General features: G+C 31.1%; 2 protein-coding genes across 5 annotated transcripts; one reads left to right on the top strand and one right to left on the bottom strand.

The window, feature by feature from the left end:
* Nucleotides 1–626: 626 nt before the first annotated feature.
* Nucleotides 627–17,023, bottom strand: LOC134724517 (protein N-terminal asparagine amidohydrolase-like). 4 transcript variants are annotated; one of them, XM_063587586.1, is made up of 11 exons: nt 16,961–17,023; nt 11,693–11,809; nt 9,591–9,693; nt 8,644–8,709; nt 7,529–7,637; nt 6,809–6,882; nt 5,996–6,049; nt 4,915–4,968; nt 3,506–3,606; nt 2,449–2,562; nt 627–1,434 (listed from the first exon to the last, which is right to left on the bottom strand). In XM_063587586.1, exons 2-11 carry the CDS (start codon nt 11,771–11,773, stop codon nt 1,270–1,272), a joined length of 921 nt encoding a protein of 306 aa, XP_063443656.1. In that variant the 5' UTR covers nt 11,774–11,809; nt 16,961–17,023; the 3' UTR covers nt 627–1,269. The 4 variants fall into 4 exon arrangements, with proteins under 4 accessions (XP_063443656.1, XP_063443657.1, XP_063443653.1 ...); XM_063587587.1 differs by lacking the exon at nt 16,961–17,023 and adding an exon at nt 14,017–14,134; XM_063587583.1 differs by lacking the exon at nt 16,961–17,023 and adding an exon at nt 13,982–14,129.
* Nucleotides 17,024–17,232: 209 nt separating this feature from the next.
* Nucleotides 17,233–22,477, top strand: LOC134724516 (small ribosomal subunit protein uS2-like). Its single transcript, XM_063587582.1, has 6 exons — nt 17,233–17,340; nt 19,589–19,755; nt 20,076–20,281; nt 20,887–21,045; nt 21,458–21,586; nt 22,104–22,477. The coding sequence occupies exons 2-6, from the start codon at nt 19,623–19,625 to the stop codon at nt 22,395–22,397; spliced, it is 921 nt and encodes a 306-aa protein (XP_063443652.1). The 5' UTR covers nt 17,233–17,340; nt 19,589–19,622; the 3' UTR covers nt 22,398–22,477.
* The last annotated feature ends 1,395 nt before the right edge of the window (nt 22,478–23,872 follow it).

The raw sequence follows: 23,872 nt of genomic DNA, 5'->3' as shown, positions 1-23,872 counted from the left end.
ACAACATGATTTACTTCAAATTTACTAGAAGCTTGTCTTTTTACAAAAAAAGATTCTAGTTTTCTTATTTTAAATGTTCTACATTTGGTCATAACTGGATCAGATATTAAACAAGTGACCTGTATATGACAACATAAAGACATTTTTTAAAAGACCTTTTTTTTAATACATGCCAAAAAACTATTTTTTTCAAAATAAACAAAACTACATATACAAAAAAAAATAGAAAAAAATAAGCATAACTAATACTGCATGATTATTAATAAACTTTTGATTCTGCATGTAAACATAAATAAATAAATTAAAAAAAATGATGGATGAAGGACTAAAAATCGTCTCTTCAACCAGCTTATTTCTTAAATGTAGATCAATGAACTATCTAATTTTGAACTCTGACCATATACATTTACATATGAACAATACAATTAAATGCACTAATCTGTGTTTTTTACACTGGTCTAAATAAGTTTTGAGATTGAGTGTTGAATCTGAAAATTGTTACCAATTACCTTGGGTATGAGATGTCACTATAAAACTTATATAAAGTATTCATTTAGGTGAAGCTACATTGGTGAAGTGGTAACATTTCTAATGACAACCACTTATTACAAAAAAAATCAAAAAAATTGTATAACACATATGAATTCATTTGACCTCAGGTTTCTGGTTTGTTTAAGGTAGAGATTAATTTCTTAATCCTCAATAAATAACTTTGATTGGTCTTAATTTTCTCCTCCCTCTTTTCTGTTTTAAAGATTTAGATTTTTTTTTCAATCACGGTCTTGGAAAAATAGATGTTATATTAATAGAATGTTTTTACTTAGATTGAAAACAAAAATATTGTCAGTTTTCAAAAAGATATATAAATTAACTGGCAGGCATGATTTTAATAGAGTATAAATAATGACGATGAAAAGGACAATACATCAAAAGTAATCAATTTCATATCAGAGCTAACAGCTTACTTTTGGGAATAAAAACAACTATCTTTAACCTACCGTATAAACTATGCATATATAACTTCTCATTTCAGCTGCGTCATTACAGATCAAATCATGTAAGGTAAAGAAAAGCAATAAAATTATGAAGTTTGAATGCGTTTAAAGCTTAAATGCATTTGCTGACCTACAACAGAAATATTGTATAAAAAATCAACAATTTCTGTATAAATCAATACTCTAACTCATATAATCATAACAATTGTTGTTATCTAATAGAAAAAAAACAATTCTGTCATATCACATATAAATTTGATCACAGCACTTTTCATCATACTTTTGTCCATGAACCATTTGATTCCAGATTATAACATCGGGGTTTACCATCAGCAAACATGGACTTCTTAGGATCTGGATAATCTCTAATCTGTACCAAAGCAGCTCTTACAGAAGCCTCAAAGTGGGGAGGCTCCTGGTCAGGTGATGTAGATAAATGCTGGAAAATAATAAGAAAATCTAGTTACATGGTGATGGATTGATATTGCATGTAACTATATAACATATAATATTCTGTAACTTCAGAAAACTGTACTGATATGAAATAAAGAATGTATCAATTATTAATCATATACTTACAAACAATTCCACACACACACAACATCATCTGACTAAAAATTCACTTTGAATTACACATAATAAATACTTATTTTACACAATGACATGGGTGCTACAATTTTTTTCAAAATTAAATAATAATAAATGTAATTCCTAACATTTTAAAATAATAAATAAGTCAATTTTAGGATTGTAAACTGGTCAATGTTTGCACTGGCCTTCTTATTTACCAACTGAATTAAATTTCACACAATTTTGAATTTGTAATTTCCATGAATTCTGGAACTGTGTATAGTTGTATATGCAGTGTACATCAGAGGATTAAAATTGATAGAAATAAAAACGTTCTTGTCTGAACACAGTGACCAATCATCATTTGTGAATCAACCTAAATAATTTCTTGCGGATTTTTTGTATTCAACACTCTTCAACTTTGTTCTTAATTTAGCTTTTTAAATTTTTTATTTGAGTAATCATCGAGTCTTTTGAAGAGAAATATGTGCTAGCATAAGAATTGTATGTCTGGTATCATTGATGATTTTTTTCTTTATGACACACTGTCATATAAAGAGGGTCTCATAAGGGTCTTAGCGGAATTGCAGATTTTTTGACCTGTGAAAGTCAAATCAGTGGGCCGTGAAAACGGGAAATGAAGTCTAGTGGGACACGGGAAATTACAAAAAAAATAGAATTGCTTACATACATAGTGTAAGCGGGATATTGGAATCTGACAAAACAGGATCAGAACCCCCCAATGAGACCCCCTATAAACTACAACTAAAAAAAAGGCATTGCAAAACATCCTAAAAAGCTACTATAAAGATCATAGTGTTCAATTAGAACATTTTTCCCTATAGCATGTTTTGAAATGTAGTATATTTTTATCCTGACAAACCTGTCTTATAAATAGGTCAGGCATTCTACACAGTAATTCTATCTCATCCATAGTACTGTATGTAATAGGATCTAATCGGATCTGACTCTTTCTGTGATCATAAATATTTATCACCTGAAGAAAAAAAGCATAAGTTATTACAACAAAGGGAGACTATTCAAACTACTTTATAAGAATTTAAATGGATCAATCTTTTTATTCAATCTATGTACAAAAAAAAATCCATTCCAAAACAACTTCATAATGCAGTTGCAAACTTTAAATATGCATTAAATTATTCTGTGCATTTTCAAGTCCTAGGTTAAACAAAGCAGCTACTGTGGATTTATTATTATTCAGTAGAATCAAATTTTCGTGGATTTTGTGGATACAGTTAAAAACGAAATTAACTGTTCAACGAATGATGAATTTTCTATAGGTTTGTATGCAGACTTCAGGAAAATCACGAAATTAAATATCCATGTATATGCAAGTTTTCCTTAATCCATGAAAATTGGTACCAATGAAAATAAATGAATCCACAGTACCCATTTTTTCTCATAACTGCTAGACAATTTTTTAAACAATCAAGACAACCCAGCTACCCATTTTTCTCCATACCCTTCTGCAATTTATCTATAATTTACTAGTATTTTTACACTTCATGCAACCACCCATATATATTGAAGTTGACACTATTGTCTGATCTAAAATAGAATCGGACTTCTGATAAAGCTTTATTGCAATGTTTCAAAGGAAAGCTATCTTCAATTGGTTTCTACATTAATACTATATGGATCAATCATTTTGATAAAGAATTCCTAACATTTCAGTCCTCAATGCGGCCCTTAACCTTTAAGTTGACTTAAATTCTATGTGTATTTTTTATCTAATGGATGACAACTGAAATAGCATCTTACTTACTGAACAATTTGACAAAATATCTTACTGGTATAAATTATTTATCAAACCCTTCAAAAGATATCTTTTAAATGAATAAATATTTTGTCACTAAAAATGAATCCATTTTCTCTGGGTTTTTTTATTAATATAAAAATCCATGTAAGTTGTGCCTTACTTCTTCGGTTCCAGTGAAGTGTCTAGCAGATCTTAATGGCATATCTGGTCCATGATCTAGGAAGGTACCTCTATATATATCTCCTGTCTTTACATTTACAGCTAAAAAATTAACCAAATAAAAAACCAGTGTACAAGTTATTTAACTTTATTTCATCAACACATTTTGTAAGAGTATGCACAGAATGGACAAAACTTCTCTTTACATGGTGGACATAGGTGATATTTGTTTTAACCATTCTATTAAATGGTTACAATGGAGTATAAATAAAAATTTGGATATTTTTTTTTATATAAAGTTTACTTTTCTTGATTTTTCAGGGATACCTAGGAAAATTAAGTACACAATGTATACTGTTCACATTAACGCAGATTTTTATGCCCAACCTATGATAGTAGTTTTCTGGTCTGTGGCTCCGTTCATTCGTCTGTGCGTCCGTTCGTTCAGGTTTAAGTTTTTGGTCAAGGTAGTTTTTGATGAAGCTGAAGTCCAATCAACTTAAAACTTAGTACACTTGTTGCTTATGATATGATCTTTCTAATTTTAAAGCCAAATTAGACTTTTGACTTCAATTTCACGGTCCACTGAACATAGAAAATGAAAGTGGAAGTTTCAGGTTAAAGTTTTTGGTCAAGGTAGTTTTTGATGAAATTGAAGTCCAATCAACTTGAAACTTAGTACATATGTTTCCTATAGTATAATCTTTCTAATTTTAATGCCAAATTAGATTATTACCCAATTTCACGGTCCATGGAACATGCAAAAGGATAGTGCGAGTGGGGCATCCATGTACTTTGGACACATTCTTGTTTATTATATCTTTTGGAGTAGATACAATGTGCTGTTTTTCTTTTGACATTGAGAAGTCTTAAATAAGTTGTTGTATTTATAATTAAAGAAAGTAGAGCTGAGCTGAGCTCATTGAATTCTCAATGAAATTCATTTAAGGTGGTACCAAACACCTTTACTAAAATAAATTTGGCACGTTTAATTTTCGTAAAATTTTAACAAAATGTTTACTTTGACCATATGACAAAAATATAAAAATTAAAAAAAAAAATTGAACCACACACATTGAAAATTTTCATAGGACAAAAAGCAGGTTGAAAAACACCAATTTTGATCATTGAGAAGCTTAATATTTTTTTAAACAATACAATGTAATTTAAACTTGCAGCTGATTTTAACAGAGTTATCTCCCTGTAGTGTTATGAACCACCTTAATACTGGATAAGATATTTAATGAATCTAAAACAATGAAAGGACCATGACTGTTAGTATAATATTAAAACTGTCAATTTCACTGTTTGTTCAATATTCCCAAATGCAATTTCACTTTTAAAACATTAAAAAAAGTAAAAACATTTCAAATACATTGTTTGTACATCAAACTGTTCCCATAAACCTACCTAATCCGTATATTACAGGGAAATTCACACCTTTCTTTACTTCATTGTTTAAATCTGTAAAATAAAATAAAGCAAATGTTCAGACATATGTGCAAACCCAAAAAAGTCAGCAAGTTGAGAAAGTATCGACAAGACAGCAACTACTTCTGAGAACGTGTTCAATTATGTTGGACAATCTCTAGAGTAATGGTACAACAGCTCATTCAAATTAGGCTGAGCTTTTTAACACTAAATTTATCTAATCTTTATAAATTCTGGAATCATTTGACATTAATTATTTGCAAATTATTCAGTTCTGTTATTCAAGTACATATCATTTTTTTAACATCTGAATTGAAGCTTTGAGGAACCATCTGTTGCCTGATGGTTCAATTTCACTAAGGGAGCATTATCAAAGAGGGAATATATAACTGAAATAGCAAGATCATCACAGAGAAATAGGCTGAATTCCCCCCAAAAATAGACCAGTTATCATAGAAAATAGGTTCTGTTTAAAATGGAAATTATTTATCAAGTAGATTTTCAAATTATACACTTTCTTTGTACACAATGAAGGTTGGGGAAATTGTGCAAAACATTATTTCTCAATATTTGCAAATTACGGGATCATGATTTTTTATGTTATCTAATGAATCATTTAATTGTTGTCATTGATTTTTATGGCTGTGTAACCTGTAAAGTGAAATGTTTTGAAGAAAGCAAATATGTGAACAATAGTGTACTGCAAATTCAGGGGCAACATTTAATTCTGAAAATACTTAAATATTTTGGAAAGCCTTCAATCTTAGGGCTTATATTTTCCAAAAACATGCCTTCTCCTTTTTAGTGTTAAATTTTGTTAAAATTCTGTGATTAACAAAATAGATAAATTCAGAAATAAATTAGTGCATCTATTATTTTTTAAAATAGACAAAAATGTCAGATTAATTATTGCGATTTCAAGATAATCTTTATACAGATATATGTATCCGATATCAGAATGCTAGTAAAATAATTATGATACTCAACCAGTTGCATTATTTGCATTTATAAAAACAGAATAATTTCTGGATTTGCAGAATGAAATATGTCTTATACCTACCACAAATACAAGCTGTCATTAAGTGAATTTCCTCTGAAGTACTGTTGAATGCATCTGAAAATACAAAAAAAAATCTGTCAAAATGACATTTAAGCTAGAAATTTATGGGTGCTATAATTTCAAGCTTGTTTTTATAAATTCTCTGAGAAACTGTTTTCCTTTTTACACTTGAAACAGCAATAAATTAATTCCTAACCCTTTTTACCAAGACGTTTTTCTTTAAGAAAACTGGTGGCCTTCTGCTGTTTTCTGCTCTTTGATCAGGTTGTTGTCTCTTTGACACATTCCCCATTTCCATTCTCAATTTTATGTTAAATATCTTAGCAAATTAATTTTTTTTTTTGAAATTAACCATTTTTTCAAATAATCATAAAACCTTTGAAATTGTCTCCCCTTTAAACTAAAGTAAATTATCTCCCTTGTAATGTTTTTTTCTACAAGATATTCAAGCTTCTCAGAGTGAAAGTTTTAAACAACTGATTGAAAAAGATGAAATTCATAGCAGGTGTTGATAAGACTAGTTCAATATGAGGATAAGATTATATATCTTTATCAAGTTTAAACTAATTCTGGGATTTTTATTTTTTTTTTAAATTTCTGACAATTTTGCTGAGTGACAAAAATGGTGTCATTTGCTGGTTAGTTTTAAAACCCTGTTTATTGGTTAAATCTTTATTTATTTGAATTTCAAATGAGCTGCAATGCCAATCAGACTATTATTGCATTGTAAAATATGTATTGTATATATTTGCATTTCTAAAAGAAAAATAATCCAACCATTATTGCATTTATACAAAGTCAATAAGAACTTACTTAATGTCTTAATAGAAACTTTTTCTGAAGACTCATCATCATCTTTAAATCCACCAGCTATATGTAATTCATACCTGTAAAATTCACATATTTAACATATATATCAATCCAGCAAGTAAACAATAAAACTGATAGTCGTTGGGATTGTTAGACTTGGTATCTGTACTTGATAGGATTAGCATCTTTTAAACACTCATCAGCTATATGAACCATTAAACTTGTGACATGGTTTTGATGAAAGAAAACACAGGTTCAATGTAAATTTAGAAATTGTTAGTTATGTCAATGATAAACAATTTGAAAGACATTTGCTTGCTAAGTGTTTGTCCTGATGTCATTCAGTGGTTGTATATCATATTTGCTTAGATTTGTTGTTTTGAACACAAATTAGGCTATTATTCATCTCACATGTTTTGTTTTAACATTTGTCATTTCAGACCTTTGATAGCTTGCTATGCTGTATTGGTCATTTTTGAAGGCCATACAGTGACCTATAGTTGACAACTATGCATGCCTCAAGTCTATAGTTTCTTATGTCGTTTTTTGTGTACTATTGTTTATCTGTTGGTCTTTTTCTGTTTAAGTCATGGTGTTGACGGTTTATTTTGAACTTATGAGTTATGTTTCTCTGATATCTTTTGTCTCTTTTCTATATCACTTAGTCTCTTGTGAAGAGCTTTCTCATTGTTACCATATCTTCTTAAATGACATGTCACCTACCTGCCAAATGGTTTATTTTTACACAAGTCATTCATAACTCTCATGATATCTTTGACAGCTTTTTCTGAACCATATCCATCAAAATGAGCTATACATACTGCTCCACAACCTGTAATGTAACATGCAATAAAAGGGTTGTTTCATTAAAATGGATGTGGTAGGTAGGAAGGCACTATCAAAATCACCCCATAAACAACATACCCTATATTATTTTGCATATATTAAATGGACATACAAAAATAAAGCAGGCATCCCTTTCAGCTTTTCTTCCCTTCCATACTATGATAATATTATCTCAACTTACAATTGTTTAACCCTTTCACGGCAGATGTATCCTTGAGGAACAAGATAATAAATCTAAATATTGGAGAATTTGTGTCTGGGTTCTCAAGTTAAAACATGTTTTTCAAGTGGCAACTTTTTTGCAACCTTGTGCAAATTTTTCCTCGGCCACAGAAACCCTCTTAAATACTGGAAGAGTGTAAACATAAATCTAGTTATCTCCCTTTTTAAAATGATTGACTAGAACTATTCAGTTCATGCAAAACAGATAAATATTATTTGAACAGCAATTTTTTTGTGATATTTCATTGAAATCCTTTTGATTAAGGTGGTACCCAACACTTTAACTAAAACAAATTTGGCTCGTTTAATTTTCTTAAAATTTTGTCAAAGTATTTAAATTGACCCTTTGACAAAAATGTAAAAATTTCAAAAAATTTTAACCAACTGTTTTATCAGAAAAATTACACTGGTTATAGCAGTTTAAGAAACACATACTTTGATCTCTGAGAAGCTTTATATTCCCTTAACAACAGAACGTAATTAAAACCTTTAGCTGATTTTACAGAGTTATCTCCCTGTAGTGTTGGGTACCACCTTAATTGAGAAGTTGTGTAAACATGTTTTTTTTTACTTGTCATCTTTTGGGGCCCTTTATTATGTGCTGTTCAGTATGAGCCATGACTCTGTGTTGAAGGTCATACTTTTAATGGTTTACTTTTACAAATTGTGACTTGGATGGAGAGTTGTCTCATTGGCAATCATACCACATCTTCTTATATCTACTTTAGCATATTTTTTGTGTGGGTATATTTGTCTAAAATATACCATACCTGTATGTCTAACTATTACTATGTGACACGTTGTAGCATCTTCTGATCCCATTACAAGTATTTTCTCTGAAAAATAAACACTTTATAATTTACTTATAAAACCAATGTTAAAACACAAAATAAGGAATCTTGCATAACAACTGACACTCAGTGACAGTAAAATGTTTCTCAAATAACTTTAAGTATATCAGTTTACTTTCATTTGATGCAAACAATAGTTTGAAAATTCCAGTAAAATGAATGAATGAAATGATATCATGTATCTAACGTCATAAAGAATGTTTACTAGTTTAAACCCCCAAATGTTTTCTAATAACAAAATGTACTGCACACCATTGTTCTAAAATAAAGACACTGCATAAACAAATATACAAATAGATAGGTTTGAACAGAAATGGAACTAAATGTAAAATTTATCAAAAGGCACTCAATTATAGATAAATTGCATTGTTATATATCTGTACGGGATTAAAAACACCAAACCATCTGTCTTTGCACTCTACTATTCATTCTAATTGTAGATTTAAAGTATATTTATTCTACTGGAAAAGATTGATTTGACTGCCCAGAAATAAATATTGAACTTTGCATTTGAAATCCATGATCTTAGTATGACATACTTAATGAATATTATTACCAAAATATGACATGTACACTAAAATTGACAAGACAAGTTTATATGGAAATTTAATGGATCTTCTGCATTACCTCTCAGAATTTTTTTCTAGAATAATTGTAGATGCAAAACTTAGCTAATTCAGGTGGAGAGAAAGATAAATACAAATAAAAATACCCTTCCACATGCATGTTAAAGGCATAAAAATATTTACCCAAAATGCATTGCAGCATTGTTCTTTGAAACTTCCAACATGTGAGGTCAATTTAAGTTCTTACTTAAACTAAAACTATGACCAAGGATTTTATTTTTTCTTCTGATGAAGACTTACCATCTTCAGGTGATGTGGCTGCAAATTCTCTCTGTCCGACATACAGCAGTCCTATTGGTGCTACCTTTTTAAGTGGACCGGATTTCAACTTATTAGAAGAATCCTACAACACAACAAAAAAGTTATATGTGGTAAAACAACACAAGCAATGATTACTCCAGTTCACCCCGAAAAACAAGAGAAACTGTGAGGTTCTGCTAGATGAAGCACAGACACCCCCCCACAAACGCCCAAATATTTCAAAAACTAGTTAAGTGATGAATTTGAAACCACATCACATGGAATAGCTGACTTATACCATGTAACCAAATTTCAGAAAAATGTGATGAAAACTTTCAACTTGGCTATCATGTGTTAACAGGAAGTTATTCGATGATGAGTCAGAAAACCCATCACACAGACTGACAGATGAACTGACGGACAGACAGAGGTTAAATAGTAAACCATACTTCTTAAAAGGGAGGGGTATAAACCCCCTTTTTTTTTAAAGCAGGGGTATAAAAACTTATATAAGATCAGGCAGCAATTTAGTGTACATTTTGTCATAATAACAAATATATACTTGAGAAGACAACAAGCCCAATCATTCACGAAAAGTTATAATGTTTTACTATATACTTGCATCATTAAATTTTCATAAAAATTATTATATCATATAAGTACATAGTACAATATACAACACACAACATCTACTCCTTGTATAGTATATAAACTTTCTCTTGAGAAAAAATTGTATCAAGCCAACAGTTTTATAAACATAAATTAGCAACAGACTTATCATAAATCCAAAACAAGATTTAAATATAATAGTTTTTATGCTTCATCATAAAGTTAATTGCACTATAAAAGACTTTTGTGTAATTTAAATTATGGGTTATCACGGTTTATAATCTTAGGTGATGACAAGTTCAATAATACACAAATACTCATAGTGCAGTTTTACAATATAAGAAAACCATTGCCCCATGGTTGCCAAAATTTATTACAATTTTATAAGTGTCAAGCTGTCTAGGGTCTATTGTAAAATGTGGTCAGGGGCCATTGGACTGGATCTGGCAGATTGACAGCTCCAAATTAATACAATTAATTTTACTGACGTAGGCAAGTAAAGAAGAATATTAAAGTATACTTGAACCAAAGAGTAGAATTTCTATCTGAACATTGAGATTTAAGTGTAAACCAACTTAGTTTTGCTATGTTTTAATTTCACTGATGTATTCAGCCTTCACAATAAACTTTTGATTCAACAAGCATGAAGCTCATTTTTTTGAAAATTTTAGTTGGTGTATCTGTTTGCTTGTAGATAAGAATTTTACAAGCCATGCAGTGGCGGATCCAGGAGGAGGGTTCCGGGGGTTCGAACCCCCCATGTTTTGGACAATCAATGCATTTTTAAAAATGGGGACATATAGTTGGAACTCCTCTTTGTCCTGGGTTGGGAACCCCCCTTTTTAAAATAGCTGGATCCACTCCTGCCATGGCCATAGGACTTGTGGTTTAGAGTGAAGACTGTGTTATAATATTATATATGACATAAGAGAGAAGACTGAAGTTAAATATATTTGCAACAATTGATATTCCTGTTATTTTTCTACTTGTGAAATTCACTAAAATTAGTTTTTACTCATGCAAGTCACTATAAATAATTGTTTGCGAAAATTAAAGTTGATTTACAGTAAATGAAGAGTAACACATTAGCACATTAAGCAAAAGCAAAATGATTTTAATATTTGTTCAATTTGTAATCACATGTGATTTAGATTGAAAATAAAATTTTTGCTCATATTTCAACTCTTTTGTTAAGGTATTATAAAGGCATTCATGATATTTATGTCCTACTTCCCCAACCAAAGGGACTCAAAACAAAAATGACCGAAAGACAATCATGCAATAATTTATCTGATGTAAGGTGGATAGATTTTTGTAACTCATTTACTGACAAATCTATGAGCAAAGCTTTTTTATATGTCAAATAATGTTTCTTTCAGTATTCAAATTTTCTGATGCAATCAGATTAAATGTCAGGTGTATATATACTGTCTGCTAATTATAATGGGTCTGCAATTTTAGTATTGAAATTGTTTTAATAATTTCATAGTTACCTTAAAGTCATATTTATCTAGGAATTCTTGTACTGTCTTTGGTACGCCACCAATGGGTTTACCCTCAATCATCAAAGGCATCTTGTTTTGTTTTCTTAAGTTATATTACTCATTTATCTGAAAAAATAAAATCATATTCACATACATGTGATGGACTGTGAAACTCAGATCAGGAGATTTGGAAATTTATGTCAGGAGATTAGGACTCAGATCAGGAGGTTTTTTATCGACTTCTCCATACTTATAAAGATCATCCCTAATTTTAAAGGGGTTTGTGTTGCTAAGTTTTACTATGGTGTGTGTTGTATACGCATTACTGATTTTGTTCCTTGCTTCTTTCTTTTTTTCCATGGCATTATCAGTTTATTCCTCAACTTGCAAGTTTAAATGTCCCTATATGTATCTTTAGCCTCACTTTAAAATACAATGCTGGTCATGATTTGTTGAATTTTTGTTCGTTAAATCCATTCCTTTAAAGTCATGATAATGAAATGTATGCAGTTGTCATATGAATTTCAATTAACTAATACCAGTTACAAGAAATAACTAACTTAAATATTGAAATTATTTAGATTGAAAACAATTTTCAATTACCATTTTATATTGTATGCGATATATCATTTATATATGGAACTACCACTTGACTTCTTTTTCAATGTAACCTATAACTATGTATCAATAAAATCCTTTAAAAGCAATCAATATCAATCTCTAACTTAATTAATCTTTACATAAGGAAAGTAGTCTCCAAGTACTATATTACTATCAATTTTAACACAATATACTTTATCTGGCTTTAACTTTTTTTAAACTTGACAAGCCATTATCTAAGAATTAATTCAAACTTTTGATGTTTACTAGATATAATGAAAAAAGTGTATTCACCCATGACACAAAATTTCAAAAGAAAATTGATAAAACTAAAAACAAGGAAATACTATTTTCCACTTGTCTTGTTTCATTCATATAATATATAAGTTGAATGTTGGGCTTTCAACAAATTGCAAAGGCTCATACACATTAAAGAGTTAAACTTATTTTTTGTGTAGTTCAAAACTGTTTCTAGTTTTTATTGTAGCATTGGATGCCAAACGGAGTTTTTCCCAACAGTATATATTACATGTCAAACACAAATTGTCAAATATTAACCATTTATCTTAAGTATACTGTATTACAAAAGTTCTTTGAAGTTTACAATATAAGATTTATTGATTATTGATCAAAACAAATCAATTACTAAAATATACAATGTCAACATTTATACAAACATACCTTGATATACTATAGAATAACAAAAATACTGATAACACTTAAATAAATACTTGATCAAAAATCTAAACTTGTCAACAATTTTATCATATTTGTTGCTGGACAAATCAGGACCTCCGATCTTGTATTAGTAACTTATTTAAAGCTATCATGATAGTAATGTCACCCTGTTTAACAGTACCGGCTTGGCTAAAGTCAATTTATGTTTTTGATCTACAAGATTTACCTTACAAAGTATAGGTTAAATTAACTTTAAGATGTCTTTACATTGATAACTGATCTGTTCCCATGAAGATAACTACAGATGATAAAATAAGCATCTTTCTGCCATTTATTGTAGACCTGATACATTGGTGGATCTAGGGGGGGGAGGGGGTTGCCCCCCCTTTTTTTGACAATCAATGCATTTGAATGGGGACACATAGTTGGAACTCCACCCTTTGTTCTGGGTTAGGAACCTCCCCTTTTTAAAATGGTTGTCCGTTCTAATTCCTATGAGAAGACTCATTCATTAATTCTTGGATCATAAATAATATATCATATGAGAATACTGCTGGTAGTTACATGTATTTTCCCAAAGTTGCCCCTTATTTTCAACTTTACTTCGAGACATGGCTATAAAGTAAATACTGAATAGAAACTAAGGGTGATGCTAAATAAATGCATGCAGGAGAGGAGCATCTCCACTTATTAATATGAATTACTGATCATTCAATATTTGAAAAAAATTGCCCCCTTTTTTTAATTAACATACTCAGTGTCCTTAAAATATTTCAAGTCTTCAGATGAATTCTAGTGCAAACAGATATTTGTGCATGCATACAATTTAGAGATAAAATAAATGCATGAATAAGACTTGTTCAACTTTATAAAAATTCACATTAACTGGTACAAATTCAGTACTTACATATAAGGAAAAAACTCCAATGTATATATCACATTGATTACAAGTCAGTCAACCATATCAAGTCGACAATCCATGAACAGTTAATGAATGCTACCTGTTATTAAATTACATACCATAAAAAATCAAAACATGATCATCTTTAACATACAAACAATGTTGTTTTCCACATAAATAGCATCCCATACAAATTAAAACTCAGTCAGAAAGCAACCATTCAAATTTACCTTATATGAACGTTTAAATTTCTGTACGATTTATTGTGTATACTAATATTGATTGTTAATCTATATATCAAATGGTTTAAATTTAAATGCATTAGTCAATAGATAGAATCGAACAGTGAATAAATCCAAATACAAATAAATAAAATGCTTATTGTGTTTCCTTTTTCTCAACAAAATATTTGAATTTTAGATTTTTTTTAAAATTCAATTGTGTTCAATGAATGAACATTAGTTAACCTAGCTTATATGCACCATGCACTAACATTATATGAAGAATGAATTCTTCTTCTCTCAAAATAGAATTCTGATTTTGAACACCTGAACTAATATATTTAGTTTGATAAGAGTTAACCTTATATATATGAAATTAAAAAGGGTACCTACCAAAAATTTAAGGCCATTCCAACTGACATGAATAATTATAAGAAAAAAGGTTTCGTTAACTTTAGATTGGCATGTAGAAAAAAAATCACATGTTTGTATCTGTGTTAAAGACCATACTTTCACCTATAATGGATTACTTTTACAAATTGTGACTTGGAATCATAAGAGTTGCCTCATGGGCACACATACCACATCTTCTTATATATAATTCAGAGTTTAGTATGACATCCATTATCACTGAACTATTTACTCCTCTAGGTGCAGGAATTTCTTGCTGCATTGAAAACCCATTGGTGGCCTTTGGCTGTTTTCTGCTCTTTGGTCGGGTTGTTGCTTCTTTGACACATTCACCATTTCCATTCTGAATTTTATACATCTTATTTTACATGTATATATATAAGAAGTCATTGGTTGTTTACATTAAAATTTATAACATTAAACAATGCATGTATATTAAAAATACTGAGCACACGAGTGATGTAGGAAGCTCTTTTGAATGGGGATAAAGTCCCTAATAACAGTATAAAAATCAATAAAAAGAATAAATCAGGAAAATTTTCCCGAAATTTTTATTGTACTAATGATCTCAAGATCATTCAAACTTTTTTATGTTGTGCTTTGAATTCCTGCATCTGCGCAGAAATCTTCAATGTACTTCCTTTTTCGGTCTCGTTTGTATGAGTAAAATATATATATATCAGTCTAGTTTAAAATAGGAAGAAACGCAATACCAATTTCATTTTTAAATTCCTTGATATGGAAAAACATTACCTGATGATAGTGTTTCTTTGTTAACATTGAACATGACTTTATAACTTAAATAATGTCACATGTAAAATCCCTAACAGAATCAAAATTGGAAACGTTATAGTATTTAACTTTTTTTTCAGACTTTTTCAATTCCCTGCATCTGCGCAGAACTTACTTTCTTTTTCCAGACTTGTTTGCATGAGACTTTGAATAAATATATATTTATCAGTCTAGTTAAATATAGGAAGGAAATCTATTCCAATTCATTTTTAAAAATTGTTTGATATGAAAAAAACGTTACCTGATGACAGCATTTTTTGGTTTACATTGAATATGACGTCATAACATAAATAACGTCACAACTAAACTACCCAACAACAGAACCAAAATCAGAAACATAACGGTATTTCAGTTTCTTTTTTTAACATGTTTGAATTAAAAAAAAAACAATTCATACAGTGAGACTTCGTCCCCTTTCACAGGTAATGCCTGCCTCGTATTAGAAAAAGGCATTGTCTTCTTGAGACCTGTGTTAAAAGTCAGTGCTTTAACCCACTGAGATACAGAGGTACTTCCATGCTCAATTACTTACAGCTGACTAGGTAGTTTGTAAAGGAAACATCTCTGACATCAGGAATTTTTTTTTAATTGTGTTTTGGTTAAACCATTTAAAACATATTTTTATTTATGGAATAATCATTAATTATGGAGGGTGGTAAAGGGTTATTTTTGTGCAATGTGATCGTCATTTTTTATTTCACGTTCAACATGTTTTTACTTTTCAGTCGTGCAAGACGGGTGCCTCGCTCAACATGTTCTGCTTATTTAATTTTATGTGCATCATGATTTTCAAAGTCTAACTTTGCCTGCTTGGTATTTTTCAAAAAAAATCAAACACTTGGCAGGGATCGTCAAGAAATACTTAAACCAATTATATCATAAATGTGTATACTAAATCCGAAATATCAAGTAAAACAAAGAGTTTATATATTAAAGAAAACAGTGACTCAGTCACAAAAGGTTCACATAAAAGTATTTAATTTTTCGTGCAACTTTCATTACAGAAATTATTTCATGTTCAATGTGAAATTATGTCTTATTTCACTTTTTTTTGTTAAGGGAACACAGCTAGCTGTGTGCTCCAACGCTGGAGGGATTTACATAAAGAAGAAGATGGAAGCACCCCCCTTTACCAGTGTACCACTCTCATTATGTGGTAAATTACTTTCACAAAATTGTAACAATGCCAATTACATGTACCGGTATATAAAAGACAGGGCGGATCCAGAATTTTTTATAAGTGGGGGCCCACTGACTGACCTAAGAGGGGGCACACTCCAGTCACGCTTCAGTGATTTTCTATATAAGCAACCAAATTCTTTCCCAAAAAGGGGGGGCCCGGACTCCCTGCGCCCCCCCCCCCCCTAAATTCGCCTCTGAAAATAGTAAGTCTCTAGCCAAAATATGCTTAAGGCTCATCATAACAAATGGACAAATATGATTATGGCCGTATTTGTCCATTTGTTATGATGAACCTTAAGATCTATGAAATTAAAATTGAAAAATCCCATAGCATTGTCATTTGCAGCCTATGTAAGCATTGCAGGTGCTTGCGGTGCTTGAAGTTGAAAGCTGGTCAGTGACAATGTTTCAAAGAGAGCTCTGATTTAAATGTATCCACACCAAGACATAAATGCTATAATTTTAGCACATAGCAGTAAAGCTGTAAAATACCATAAGATTTCGTTATTTCCAATCAGTCAGTTTTCAATCGGAATTTGCAGACTGCATGTTCCGGTTTGTTTATCACAAAATAAAAAGATTTCAATCCCGTGTAAACAGAAATAATTGAATAACATAACAACAAAATTGGCTTGTAAAATGGGTTTGTTTTTGATAGAAATAAATCAATTTAAATTAATTAAATGATTTCTGATTTTCAAGATAAATACATAGTGAAAATTAGTTGACTAGTTGAGAAAGTAAATTTAACAGTTATCGGCATAGTTATTTTAGCAAAACCGGATAAGAAAACTTGCGTTTGCGCATGTCAATGCACCAAAGCACGATGTACTTCCTTTTTTCGTCCAACTCCATTTGGCTTCAGACGCATAGTAAGCAGTGCCCTTCAATCATCCTTATTACAAGTCAAAAATAAAATTATTATTGTTATACAGATGTTCCATGAGATATTCTATATTTATCAGCCATAAATAAATAAATGGCGACTATATCAAAGAGTTAAACCTAACAAATGTAGCCAACACGTGGTGCTTACGTATGGAATCAAGACGTTTCGGCCCTGGAGTTGGTTCGTCCATGGTCGTTTCGGTCATCATCAATTAATAATAGTAGTTTCAGCCTAACTTTTAACTTGCTTTTAAAAAATGTATTGTGAAATTAAACGGTGTTGTATATCACCAGTGATATTGTTTGCCTTAAATTAGTGGAGAATAAAGGCTTTTTCCCCTGGAGAAAAATCCCAATTTGAAACAAAAATGGCTTAGAATTATTCCCCAAAAGACAACCTTTTTCCCAAACAGTGCAGTCTTAGTAGAAATTGTGCATAATTACAAACTGAAAAACACTCATTTAAACATTTTTCATGCCTGAAATGACTATATGTGCAGATTTGGAGATCTATTTCACAGACAAAAGTGGTCTTATTTCAAAGCAGGAGTAGACTCTAGTCCAAATAATTATGACGTCTTGAAAGGCTATTATAATTTTTTTCTTTGACGCCTTACTTCGACATCTCTGCATATCAGTATACTATGGGATATTTTGGTTTAGATTGGTCTTACTCATTCTCTACGTATCAGTATACTATGTGATATTTTGGTTTAGATTGGTCTTACTCATTCTCTACGTATCAGTATACTATGGGATATTTTGGTTTAGATTGGTCTTACTCGTTCTCTACATATCAGTATACTATGGGATATTTTGGTTTAGATTGGTCTTACTCATTCTCTACATATCAGTATACTATGGGATGTTTTGGTTTAGATTGGTCCTACTCATTCTCTACGTCAAAGAAAAAAAATATAATAGCCTTTCAAGACGTCATAATTATTTGGACTAGAGTAGACTCTTGAAAGGGGGTCTGTAAATTGAAGTTTCAGTCAAATTTTTGGTTTATTTTGAATTTCCCAATTTGATGAAAATGACGCATATTTTCCCAATAAAAAAGGGTAGAGGTAGTTTTGAAAAAAGCCAACAATATCACTGATCACACATTCTGACATAATCATGTAAAACAAATTTAGATTTTTTTTAATTTTAATTAAAATTGAGTATATAATAAAAAAACTTCAACACCTGTTCAATATGAAAAAGAAGATGTGGTATTATTGCTTTCCGGCTTTCGCCCTGATCGTTCAACAATTTTCGTCACAGTCTATGTCCATGGAATAACTGCAAAATTGTGAAACAAAAAATTAACAACTAATGCGTGCCCTACAGCCTTCAACAATGAGCAAAGCCCATACCGCATAGTCACCTATAGAAGGCCTCAAAATTGCAATGTACAATGTGAAAAATTCAAACAAGAAAACTAATGACCTTATTTATGTACTAAAAATGAACAAAACTCAAAACATGTAACGCTTAAACAAAGGACAACCACTAAATTACAAGCTCCTGACTTGGGACAGGCACATTTCAACAGAATGTGGTGGGGATAAACATCTAGATCAAAGCCACTAACAAAAGAAAATCATGCATCTTAAACTAAATTATCAATCAGCACACATCCAATGGATTTAGTGTAAGGACATCAAAAAAAGTCTGAGAAAAATATGTCAAGATACAGTCAGGTATCTACAGATTGTAGATCCATGAATGTGTATTTTTTTCAACATTGTAAATTTTTCAAATACATGTATGGTTATCTATTAGGCCACTGTTAGAACATGAAATATGCATCAAACATCTGTTAGATTAGGAAGTACATACAATTTTCAATTAGAAATTGGAATACATGTTTGAAAAAAGAAAACATGCCAAGATTAACACAGCAAAAAAAGAAAAAAATTGACAACACCAAATGTGTCCGTGAACATAAGTTATTTTATTAAGAGGTTCCAGTCTGATGCTTCAGATTAGTAAAATTTTATTTGGAGTAGTACAATGTAGGTACTTTCAAAACTTTGTTTAGACACAAGAAAATGTCAATACATAGGTCTTCAGACAAGTAAGCAATTTTTGATGTGAGACATAAATATTGATATTGTGCTGGATGTTATCATGATTATTATGATACAATTACATGATACAAATGTAATGACTATTTATGCTAAATAACAATATAAGCCCCGAGATACTGAACAAAATGAAGCAATTTATTGACTTTTATTTCAGCGTTGGTTGCCGTAACTCATAAATCAACGCCACGATGTCCGGAGGATTAGACGTACTCGCCCTAAAAGAGGAAGATATAACTAAGTTTTTAGCATGTTCCACCCACTTGGGATCTGGTAATGTGGATTGTCAGATGGAACAGTATGTTTACAAACGAAAACCTGATGGTAAGCTGCTAGTGGTCATCGAAATGAACATATGAAGTTATGTCCCTAGAGAAAATTGTTATTATTATATCGATTCCTAATTTTGCGTTCAATTTTTTATGTATAAATCTGACTTAGATTGAGGAAACTACAAGGAGTTTATAAATGTTTGGACAGAATTAATTTTTGTTCATGATTAAGAGTTAGAAATTACTGAGAGAAATATTATTCATATTGTAGCTTGATCTTGCGTTAAACTTATTCAAAGTTTTTTTTTTTTTTTCAAACAAAATAATTAAATATACCAAGCTTGTAAATATTAACACCCTTTTCATTTCTAGGTACATACATAATTAACTTGAGGAGGACATGGGAGAAGCTCCTCATGGCTGCCAGAGCTATTGCTGCTATTGAGAACCCAGCTGATGTTTGTGTCATCTCAGCCAGACCCTATGGGCAGAGAGCTGTCCTTAAGTTTGCCTCAGCTACTGGAGCCACACCCATTGCTGGTAGATTTACTCCTGGTACATTCACCAATCAGATCCAGGTACAACAATGTGGCTATATTTTACAAAATTGATATATTCAAATAATAAGATATCTTTTTTGAAAAAAAAAACACCAAAAGATTTGCTGGTTCCTAGAGTATTAAATTTTAAGAGACTTCTACATTGCCAAACTATCAAAATTTTGTAGCTTTTAGATAGATTCATTATTTTTTTCAGACCTGAGTATTTTCATAGTTCATTTCATTAACTGAAGAAAAAAAAAATGTGAATATCAAGTGTTAAAAGTAGAATTATATTTTCTTAATGAAGGAAAGGTCACTAACTGTTGAAAATTCTGAAAAAAATCACTGGTTTGTCATAATTAAGATTTTTCATCATCATAGTTTTGGAATTTTCATGTAAAGAAGTATAAAACTTTTATTACAGTATAAAGATGAAATATTGAAGGAAATTTTTCCTGGATTTGTAACGAGAAGTTTTTAAACTGACAAAAATGTAACTATACTCGTAGTCTCCAGACAGAATGTCAATAAGTTGAATAACACATAAGTTTGAACCAACATAAACTACATCTAGTTTTCATGTATTTTGAGCTTAAATGAGATATTTCAATGAATTCTGATGTTTTATTTGGAAATTTCAGGCTGCCTTCAGAGAACCACGTTTATTGGTTGTCACTGACCCAAGAACTGACCACCAGCCAGTAACTGAAGCATCCTACGTCAACATCCCAGTTATTGCCCTGTGCAATACTGATTCACCACTCAGATATGTTGATATTGGTATCCCATGCAACAATAAGGTTTGTATATATACCATAGTACAACAAATTTTGTCACTTGTATCAAATTCGCTTGTAGGTCCATGGAAAAATTATTGATGGTTTACCCTAACTCGACCAGGTCATTTGTTAACCGCCGTGTTATTTAATTTTTCTGTAAAAAAAAAGTTTTTTTTTGTTTTTTTGCAGAGACAACTTAAAGTGTTGGAAATATGCAAGAATATAGTTCTGCTATAGAAACAAAACATATAGATTTAAAATTACTGGACTCTTATCATGCTTCAAACAGTAAATCCACTTATCAATGCATGAAAAACTAACGATTGAGCAGCATATACTGGGATTGTAAGTTTCAACATTTAAATTTGAAATTATTAAAGCTAAATTATAGGAATTGATATGTGCAGAATTAATGGATTGAGATATATTTTAGGGTACCCACTCTATTGGTCTGATGTGGTGGTTGTTGGCACGAGAAGTTCTGAGACTTAGAGGAACCATCAGTCGTGACCACCCTTGGGATGTCATGGTGGATCTCTATTTCTACAGAGACCCAGAAGAGGTAGGAATAGGGTGTCGAGTTTTGTATTATATATAAAAATAAGAAGAGATATAATTGCTAATGAACAAGTACTGCAACACTTTAGGAAGAAAAAACAAATATAGGTCACTGTAAATGTGTATAATTGGCTAGAAAAGAAGACCTGATATGAAACAATGCAACCAAGAAATAAAATTTCATCAAAAAATGACCTACATGAACCAACAACAACCACTGAATTGCATGCTTCTGAATTCATAGGATACTAGTTTTCATGGGTTTCGTTTGCACAGACGAACCACAAATTCGAATATTTATCAAATTACTTATGTTCTATAGGATTGAATAAAGACACAGTAAAACCAAAAAATCAATTAGCCATGAAAAGGAAATTTTTCTGATTCCACAAAATTAAATTAATCCACAGTAATGTCTTTAATTTATACTTTATATCTAGATATCTTCTTAATTAATCACAGCTGTCTTCTATTTCTAATTTATTTAAACGAAAAATAATCATTAATTTATAAATTTACAGGCTGAGAAGGAAGCTGAGGCTATTGCAGAGAAAGCACCACAGAAGGATGATGCCACCATTCCCGATCAATGGAATACAGAGCCTGTAACTCTGGCTCCTGCCCTGGAATCCAGTGATTGGGCCACAGAGGCCGTTGCAGTACCACCACCTGCAGCAGGAACTGCTGCTCCATTTGACCTCAAAGCCCCAGCACCCACTGAGGACTGGTCCGCTAGTGCCGATGACTGGTCTGCCACTCCTGCTCCACCAGCACCCACCACCGACTGGGGTGGCAGCAGTGCCGAAAACTGGTAGTAGGATATCAGTATGAACATTCTAATTAAGTAACGAAGTACAAAAACTACTAAGTTCTTACAAATAAAATTGAAAAACAACACATGTTTTATTTTACTTCTCCAAAGATCAGTTATCAAGAGATTTTACCATTAAGTATTTTGGAAGCACTGACAAAATTTTGGTATTTTGCAAAAGAAATAATGATGAGGACCAACCAGAGAGAAAAAAATATTTTGAGAAATAGTGAAAGATATATCATGTTTTCTGTCCTTTAAAATTTTGTGAAATGTAACTGGCTATGTAACTTGAAGTCTTCACAAAAATTTCTGCATGGAACTTTTGTAATCCATATATTTTGGCTTATGGAAAATGTGATGACTGATTATTACTATGATCCTGTACCTGACTTTGACTGGAGGTATAAAGGAGATGTAGTATGATAACCAATGAAATAATAATAATAATAATAGTTCTTTATTTAAAGAGGGTTACACAGTTAGCTATAAAGCTGATCTTCCCTGAGGCCCTCATGAAATACAATGACATATAACAAACAATTACAAAGTATCAAACAAACACACATACATGAATAATGCAATAAAAATTGTTATGAAATATATAAACGACTAGAAGGACTAAAGGACTAATTTGTGAACAAGTATAAGTATATATAACCTTCAAAACTAGTCTAAATCCATACTTTGTAGTAAGCTACATGTTCTATTAAGCCCTTGAATGGAAAACAAAATGTTATAATGTGAAGACAGAATTAATGTAGACAAAGAATGTTGCTCGTTTGATTCTTTTAAGAATACTTAGCCTGGGACAGTAGTGTAACAACACAACACAAGGAACAAACTATTACTACAATAAGTTAAATATGGCTTTACTAGTAAACTCGAGAAATCTGTTCTACACACAACTTACTACAATAAGTAAAAAAGGGCTTGATGAATAAACTCCAGAATTCTGTTCTAGACACTACTAAAGGTGCTCACCTGATTCTATCCTGGTTTAGGAAATCATGTTTAATCATAACAGATACCCTAATAAAGATTGAGTCCTTCATTAATAATAGAAAGACTGGTGGCCATCTTGAAACATTGAATCTGCAAAAAAGTGCTACACTTCATCAGCACCTCATAAGGAACAATTGTGCCCGGTTTTGTTTTGGTCTATTTAGTGGTTCTCTAAAAGTAGGACATTTTAATGTATTTCCCTTAATAGGGTCCCTAAGTCCCCTGCTTGTTGACATCTCGGATGATGGTTTGGTTACAAAAACACTTGATCAGCACCCCATTGGGAACATTCATGTCATGTTTGGTTATTCTATTCAGTGGTTGTCTAGAAGTAACTTCTAGAGTTAGTAAACATTTATATGTATTTCCCAAAGGCACTGTTCTGTGATCATGCGCCATGACAAATCAGCATCAAGTAACAATTGAAAAGAAAAATTCATACCATGTTTGGTCTCAATCTATTCAGCTGTTCTC

This window comes from Mytilus trossulus, chromosome 7 (genome assembly GCF_036588685.1).
Source record: "Mytilus trossulus isolate FHL-02 chromosome 7, PNRI_Mtr1.1.1.hap1, whole genome shotgun sequence".
Classification (NCBI taxonomy): domain Eukaryota; kingdom Metazoa; phylum Mollusca; class Bivalvia; order Mytilida; family Mytilidae; genus Mytilus; species Mytilus trossulus.
This window is presented reverse-complemented; position numbering and strand designations above follow the sequence as displayed.

Excerpts from the sequence above, each read along its gene's own strand:
- LOC134724517 (XM_063587586.1), bottom strand. The coding sequence starts at position 11,773 with ATGCCTTTGATGATTGAGGGTAAACCCATTGGTGGCGTACCAAAGACA. Across the intron at positions 3,607-4,914 it reads CCCTGTAATATACGGATTAG|CTGTAAATGTAAAGACAGGA; the intron begins GTAGGTTTATGG and ends TTAATTTTTTAG. Across the intron at positions 2,563-3,505 it reads ACTTCACTGGAACCGAAGAA|GTGATAAATATTTATGATCA; the intron begins GTAAGGCACAAC and ends TTTTTTCTTCAG.
- LOC134724516 (XM_063587582.1), top strand. The coding sequence starts at position 19,623 with ATGTCCGGAGGATTAGACGTACTCGCCCTAAAAGAGGAAGATATAACT. Across the intron at positions 21,046-21,457 it reads GTATCCCATGCAACAATAAG|GGTACCCACTCTATTGGTCT; the intron begins GTTTGTATATAT and ends GATATATTTTAG. Across the intron at positions 21,587-22,103 it reads TCTACAGAGACCCAGAAGAG|GCTGAGAAGGAAGCTGAGGC; the intron begins GTAGGAATAGGG and ends ATAAATTTACAG.